This window comes from Corylus avellana, chromosome ca8, assembly GCF_901000735.1.
Source record: "Corylus avellana chromosome ca8, CavTom2PMs-1.0".
Classification (NCBI taxonomy): domain Eukaryota; kingdom Viridiplantae; phylum Streptophyta; class Magnoliopsida; order Fagales; family Betulaceae; genus Corylus; species Corylus avellana.
Genome location: NC_081548.1, coordinates 14,432,594 through 14,440,567, shown reverse-complemented (window position 1 = coordinate 14,440,567; position 7,974 = coordinate 14,432,594). Strand labels below are relative to the sequence as shown.

Genomic DNA, 7,974 nt, shown 5'->3' with positions numbered 1-7,974 from the left:
TGTGGAGCTGTCATTTGTTCCTTGGCTTTGGGATTTGTTGTGGGCTGGCAGATTTCATTGGGCCTTCGAGAATCATCGTTATCTAACCATTCGTAGGGATTAGTTTGATATTGACCCTGCCACAGTGGCGTCAAATTTCTTGGAGGTGTCTGCTGCTGCTGTTGACGAGATGGTTGATGCAGGTTGAGAATTGATTCCTGATGCTTCGAAAATCAACGTGCATGGGTTCCGGCCGAAAGTGAACTTACCCCCCGAGCCTTTCGGTCTTGAGATTGTTATAGATGATGATGCTAATGATGTGGGAGCGGCTCCTTAGACTTAAATTTCTTCTTATTTTTGCTTGCATTGTACATATTTGAACTACTTTTGAAATTTGGCGTTTCTGGATACTCTCTGAATCTCTTTTGATACTCTGAATGGCTTTGAATATCTTTATTGATGTACTCTGTGGTTAGGTGTTCCACCCTCCATGGCCGAGGATTAAAATGTAATTTTAAACCTCGGTCACTAAATTCTTCAGGGACCTTTTGGTATCTGTCATTTCAGATTTTGGAGGTCATCATTATCTTGCACGGCCTTCCATGGCGGGACACGTGTTGTAGTGCCGTTCAAATTTCAGGCTGCGTCATTTGGATTTCCTAGGCCGCTCTGCGCGGGACGTCTTCTCGCATTTAAGGTCACTTTTTATTATCCAAAGGCTTTGTACTATAAATATCCCTTTTGGGTGTAAGGTATTTTCACTTAACTGACTTCGAATTTTCTCTTGCTTTGATTTATTTCTTCATGGCTTCTGTTTCTTCATTTTGGAGTTTGGCAGAGACGGAGTCGTCGGCTGCTTCCGCCGCCTATCCTCCTCTTGGGGATGTCACTTTCTCATCCTGTCCACCAGCTAAGCGGCTTCATTCTTGTGTTCCTCGTTGTTTTGAGGCAGAAATTGCTGAACTACGCGTGTTGTTGGAGGCACGGGAATAGTGTTTAGCAGACATCTCCAACCAGCTGGCGAAGTTGATGGCCGATATTGAAGTGAAGGACTATTAGATAGCCTAAAAAGATCGGCAGTTGGAGTCACGAGACCCACAGATTGCGGATCTCGAGGCTTATCTCGTTAGTATTCATGAGAATAGACGGAAGAAAGCCTTCGATTTTTATTCTGCCACTCGGTTGTTTTTGAAGGAGGGGGAGAAGTGCCGGAGACTTCGTAGAAAATACCGATTTTGGAAGGCTAGGGCTCTTGAGAAAAATGGTCCACCAAGTGAAAGTCACCGAGGGTAGCCTTTGATATAAATGGCAATGGCCTGTCAAAGGCCTTAAATTTCTTGTTCATCATATTCCTGGGTGTTTGCCCAAATGCGAATCTTTGTACATCGTCCTTTCGGACGAGGAGTACCAGATCGAGTCCAGATGTGATGCTTTTGATATAGTTGGGTTTGCATGCGGTGATAGCAATTAGATGTCCTTGTACTGTTTGCGGCTACGTTTGTTGTAGCCTGATTCTTTGTGTAATGGCTTTGACTTGGTGTTTATGACTATTGTAATTGAATCTTCTTGTAAAAAATGTTTTCAATGAAATGTTTACCTTAGATTCCGTTGATGTGTTACTTGCTGCTTTTCTGATTCGATCTTTGCTAAGGTTGTTTGCTGAATCCTTTCTTGATGTTAGATTTCCTCGGGCTGCCTAGTTGTGTCTAGGTCTTCGTGGAGTTTTTCTTACTCCTTTCCTTCCGAGGACGAGGGATTTTTGTTAAGGGTTTACTCCCTTATTTCTAAGACAAGGGATTTTTTTTGTTAAGGGTTTACTCCCTTGTTTCCAAGACGATAAATTTTTTTTTTAAGGGTTTTACTCCCTTGTTTCTGAGACGAGGGATTTTTTTGTTAAGGGTTTACTCCCTTGTTTCCGAGACGAGGGATTTTTTTTGTTAAGGGTTTACTCACTTGTTTCCAAGACGAGGGATTTTTTTGTTAAGGGTTTACTCCCTTGTTTCCGAGACAAGGGATTTTTTTGTTAAGGGTTTACTCCCTTGTTTCCGAGACGAGGGATTTTTTTTGTTAAGGGTTTACTCCCTTGTTTCCGAGACGAGGAGTTTTTTTGTTAAGGGTTTACTCCCTTGTTTCCGAGACGAGGAATTTTTTTATTAAGGGTTTACTCCCTTGTTTCCGAGACGAGGGATTTTTTTGTTAAGGGTTTACTCCCTTATTTCCAAGACGAGGGATTTTTTTTGTTAAGAGTTTACTCCTTTGTTTCCGAGATGATGGATTTTTTTGTTAAGGGTTTACTCCTTTGTTTTCGAGACGAGGGATTTTTTTGTTAAGGGTTTACTCCCTTGTTTCCGAGACTACTACAATACAAGGAATTTGTTACCAGGCCCGATTGTCGTTTTGACCAAGGGTTCTCCGACACTTAAGTAAGTCGTCATGAATAGACTTTATGTTGAAATATTCAAGAATCACAAGAAATAAAATAGAAAAATTACTGATAGTATTTTTTTCAGATGATCGACATTCAAGGGTTTTGGCAGTGGCTTTCCTTCCTTATCCTATAAGGTAATATGCTCATTGCTGGTGACTTTGAATGACTTTGTACGGTCCTTCCCCTATTGGTTCGAGTTTTCCTGCTGTTGGGTCCTAGGTGGCTATACTAACCTTCCGAAGGACTCAGTCCCCAGTCTTGAATTGTCTTGGCTTGACTCTTTTATTGAAATATCTGGCCGTTCTTTGTTGATAAGCTGCCATCATCGTTTGAGCATTGTCCCTCTTTCCTTGGAGCAAATCCAAAGTAACTTCATTCCCTCTCCGTTCATCTCGGGGTTGTAGTGCTTACTCGGAAGCTGATCGAACCGATTTCTACCGGTTTGACTGCCTCGGATCCAAATGCTAGAGAGAAAGGGGTTTCTCCTGTCGACGTTCGGATGGTGGCTCTGTATGACCACAGCACTTCTAGAAGGATTTCTACCCATGCTTCTTTCTTGTCCTCAAGCTTTTTCGTTAGAGTTTTCATCAGAGTTTTGTTTGTCGCTTCTACCTGACCGTTGACCTGAGGGTGTCCGGGAGACGAGAAATAATTTATGATATGAAGCTTGGCACACCAACTTCGGAAAGGCTCGCAATCGAATTGTTTGCCGTTGTCGGTCACAAAAGCACGCGGAATGCCGTATCAACAAACAACTACTTTCCAGAGGAAATTCCTTACGTTCCCAGTGGTTATGGTGGCTAATGCCTCGAGCTTTGTCTTAAGTTCCGCCAAGGCTTTATCTACTTCACTTCTCAGAGCCGTGATTGGCTGAGGTTCCGTCGTGTTACGGGAGTTTTCGCCTTGACGGGTGTGGTTGTGTAGGAGATGGCAACTCTCGCCTTGTCAGCTGTGATCGTTAGAATGGAGGTCTCGATTATCGGAGCGATGACCGTGATTTCCTTACCCATCTGAATGTTCAGCCTGATTGATTTAAGATGGAGAGGGAAATCGGAGGTGCAGTTCTTCATTCTACTGGATTAGAAGTGCCATTTGCGCTTCGAGAGAAGCAATGCGCTTCTTGTCGCCGGCATTCTAATGTGCCAATGGTGACCTTTGACTGGCTAGGACTGGTGGTTCTTCGATGCGGGCTCAGCTTCTTGACCTTGTGTTCACCATTAATGCGGATATTATTTATGTAAGAACGGCTTAGTCGTTCCCACAGACGGCACCAAACTATTGGGGAAGTTTTCAGTACGGTGGACCTAAGGGGAATCCAAGCCAATTCGTTCTTCTCTAGTGCTACCTATCAAACCTACAAAAACTAGAGCACACGTTAAGAGGACGTGCCGGGGGTGGTAAGTCGTTCCTCCTCCATGGGGACTCAGTAGAGAGCTTAAAGTTGTGCCTATGCACACCTATGAAGTGAGGTCTTTTATAGTTAATTATGCGGAGGTGGCTATAATGACCAGGCGAAGGATCTGGGATTTGGGCGTAACGGCCAGTAGAGTTAATATTCGTGTCTTATGTCATTATGATCGGTAAGAGGTCGTTATCTATATTGATCGGATTGCAAGGATGGTGCATAACTGTCAAGAGTCTTTTATAAACAGATCGTAACCGTTCTGATGATCTTGCCATGTGTGAGCTGTCCATACAGCTGAGTCATATCTTGACTGTGACGGATGCATCTGGATGTTAGGTGAGGGAGATTCATTGTGGCAGAGTAAGTGATCCTCGGTCGATCGAGAGTGTAACAAACGACGTCGCATCTGTTGTTTCATGCTGGGTCGTATTCATAGGGCCCATTCGAATATATCAGACTTTATTGGAATGTTGGGCTTCTAACCCATAGGTTCAAGTGATGGGTTTATGTGTAATATGAAATAAAGCAAAGAAACTTGCTTTTGGCGGAATGAAGTCTCAACTTCGTTCTCATTGTATATATAGGCAAAGAGTTACAATTGTAATCAAGTTTGACAAACTCAAACTTGATACAAACTAGGAGACCTAATTCAATACAAACAAGTAGAACAAATACAACTAGAACATTAAAGAGAAGAGATAAGAACAACTATATGGATAATGCTAAAAGATAAGAACAACTATAAAACAGACTCTATTGGTTCCTTAACAGCCCCCCTCAAACGAATGGGAGGGGGAGTGACCGTGAGTTTGTCTCTGAGGAAAAGAAATCGAGAGGAGGTAAGGTCCTTTGTAAAGATATCAGCACATTGATCTTGAGTTGGGATGTCGCTAGCGCAAAGATCTTTGTGAAAAATTTTCTCACGAATGAAGTGATAGTCAACTTCTATATGCTTGGTACGAGCATGGTAGATGGGATTAAAAGCTAAAGCAATAGCTCCTATGTTATCACACCAGAGTACAGGAGGATCATGGAGAGAAACTTGCAATTCTTTGAGTAGCATTCGAAGCCATGAGAGTTCAACAGCTGTAATGGCCATTGCACGATATTCAGCCTCGGTGTTAGATCTTGAGACAACAGGCTGCTTCTTGGCATGCCAAGAAACTAAGTTGGAGCTGAAGAAAACACAATACCCTGTAGTGGATCTGCGATTAAGAGGATCCCCTGCCCAGTCAGAGTCACAATATGCCTGAAGTTGAAGAGGACCTGGAGTGAAGTGAAGGACATGATCTGGTGTGCCTTTGAGATACCTTAGAACTCTTTTAACAGCCTTTATATGTTCTGTAGTTGGACAATGGAGAAATTGACACAGTTCGTTGACAGTGTAGGCTATGTCAGGTCTTGTGAGTGTGCAGTATTGTAGAGCTCCAATGATATGACGATAGGTTGTGGGATCTGGTAGAGTATCACCATCAAGCTTGATGAGCTTCTTGCCTGAAGTGCAGGGTGCGGCATAGGGCTTTGCTCCAAGCATTTGCACACGATCAAATAAATCAATAATGTATTTACCTTGATTTAGATGTAAGCCAGTTTTGTCACGAAGGACATGGATGCCTAGAAAGTATGAAAGGCAGCCAAGATCTTTAAGCTTAAATTCCATTTGAAGGCCGTGGATGAGAGTCTCCATGATAGCTGAATCTGTACCTGTTACTATGATATCATCAACATATATCAGTATGTAAATATGAACAGAGCCTTGATGAATCATAAAAAGATAGGTATCTACTAAGGATCCAACAAAACCAAGATTGAGAAGAGCTTGTGACAATCTATGAAACCAGGCTCGTGGGGCTTGCTTTAGACCATAGAGGGCCTTTTTGAGCTTACAAACATGATCTGGAAAAGCTGCATCAATAAAACCAGTAGGTTGCTCCATGAGGACTTCTTCATTCAATTAACCATAAAGGAAAGCATTAAAGACATCCAATTGCTTGAGGGGCCAATTGTAGTGGATTGCTAAGGACAACAGGATCCGTATAGTGGCTGGTTTGATAACTGGACTGAAGGTTTCAGTATAGTCAATACCATCTCTTTGTTGGAAACCCTTAGCCATTAGTCTTGCCTTGTATCTTTCAGTAGTGCCATCTGATTTTTCCTTTAGCCCAAAAACCCACTTATTCTTGATGATGTTTCGATGTTGAGGTCTAGGGCAGAGAGACCAAGTACCATTGTCAACTAAAGCTTGAAGTTCACTTTCCATTGCAGCAAACCATTTAGGGTTAGAAATAGCCTGAGCAAATGTGGTAGGGATAGAAGGCAAGGGTGTAGCATGAAAGGATTTTAGTGGATGCTTGGTTGATTTTAAGGATAGGAATAGCTGATAGTTGGGAAAAGACTTAGGTTTGGAGTTTCCAGTAATAGATCTTGTGACAATATGAAGAGAGGCTGGTTCAGTAGGTGCAGGCAAAAGCTGAAGTAAGGATTGATCTAGGTGGGGGATAGGATCAGGGATAGGATCAGGGTTAGGTGGTAGTAATTCAGCAATAGGGGTAGTCAGGGGAGTGTTTAGATCTAGAATAGGTACTTGTGCTGGGGAAGGCAAGGTGATTGGGGTTGAGGTGTGAACAGTAATAGAGTCAGAATTATTCATAGAGTAAAAATGAGAAGGATCAAGAACAATACCTGTAGGGGAAGGATCTAATCCGTTAGGGGATGAAGATGCTGCTCTATTCTGTGCAGGGAACACCAATTCATCAAAAATAACATGTCTAGAGACATATACACAATTGGAGATGGGATCAAGGCACTTGTAACCCTTTTGGTGGGTACAATATCCAAGGAAGATGCATTGTTTGCTTCTGAATTCCAATTTGTGTTTGGCATAGGGTCTTAAGAGAGGATAACAAGTACAACCAAAAGTTTTTAAAAAGGTGTAGTCTGGCTCCTTATTATAGAGTTTGGTGAAAGGACTTGAATTTTGGAGAGTAGGGGTAGGCAATCTATTGATAAGATACACGGCAGTACTGACAGCCTCAACCCAGTATTTAGAAGAAATGTGGGATTGAGCTAGGAGACTAAGACTAGATTCAATGATATGCCTATGTTTTCTTTCTGAAACTCCATTTTGTTGAGATGTATGTGGACATGTGACTCGATGAAGAACACCATGTGTTGACAGAAATTTAGTAAAGTTATGAAAGGTGTATTCACCACCCCCATCTGTTTGAAGTTGTTTAATTTTAAGGGAAAATAATTTTTCTATCAAGCAATTGAATTTAACAAAGGTTTCAAAAACATCTGATTTGAGTTTTAGAGGAAATAGCCAGGTGTATCTAGAGAAATCATCAATAAAGATAACATAACATTTGCTTCCATTGATTGAAGATAAAGGAGAAATCCATACATCACTATGAATAAGCTCCAATGGAGCAGTGGTAATACGACTTGACTCAACAAAGGGTAACTTTTTGCTCTTTCCTAATTGACATGAAACACAAATAGATTGACTCGACTTAACTGAAGACACAGGAAGGTAGTAGTTATGAAGTAGATGCTGCAAGATTTGATGACTTTGATGCCCTAAGCGGTTGTGCCAAACTGAAGAAGACACTCTGATCCCAATTTGTGCAATAAATGCTCTGACTTTATTTCTGGTGATGTGTTGTAGCCTTAATGGGTAGAGACCATCTTCACTTGCCCCTTGTAGGAGGATCTTCCCTGTGAGGTTGTCCTTAATCAAGAAATAGGTATCAGTTAGTTTAAAATGGCAATTATTGTCACGGCAAAATTTATTTATTGAAAGTAAATTTGTTGTAGCATCAGGACAATGCAAAATATTTTTAAGATGTAGGAGTTGATTTGAGGGAAGAAAAGAGGAAGAGCCAGTGTGGGAGATACCAAGTCCACTACCATTACCTACTACTACTGTCTCATTACCCTGATATGGTTGCTGCAAAGTTAGATTTTTCAAGTCATTAGTGATGTGAGTATTGGCTCCACTGTCAGCAAGCCATTCATCTTCATCTTGTAGATCGTTGGATTGGGAAACCATTGCAGCAAGTTCAGATGGTGGATGTCGTCCTTGGAATGAATAATCCATGCGATGAAAGCAGTCCAATGCTTAATGATTGGAGCGGCCACATATCTGACAAAGAGGTCGGTT

At 41.7% G+C, this 7,974-nt stretch overlaps 1 protein-coding gene across 1 annotated transcript; it reads right to left on the bottom strand.

Annotated features, from left to right (window-relative positions):
* Positions 1-4,551: 4,551 nt before the first annotated feature.
* On the bottom strand, positions 4,552-5,748 carry LOC132190920 (uncharacterized mitochondrial protein AtMg00810-like). The gene has a single exon (XM_059605946.1). The coding sequence runs from the start codon at positions 5,746-5,748 to the stop codon at positions 4,552-4,554; it is 1,197 nt and encodes a 398-aa protein (XP_059461929.1).
* Between the last annotated feature and the right edge of the window lie 2,226 nt (positions 5,749-7,974).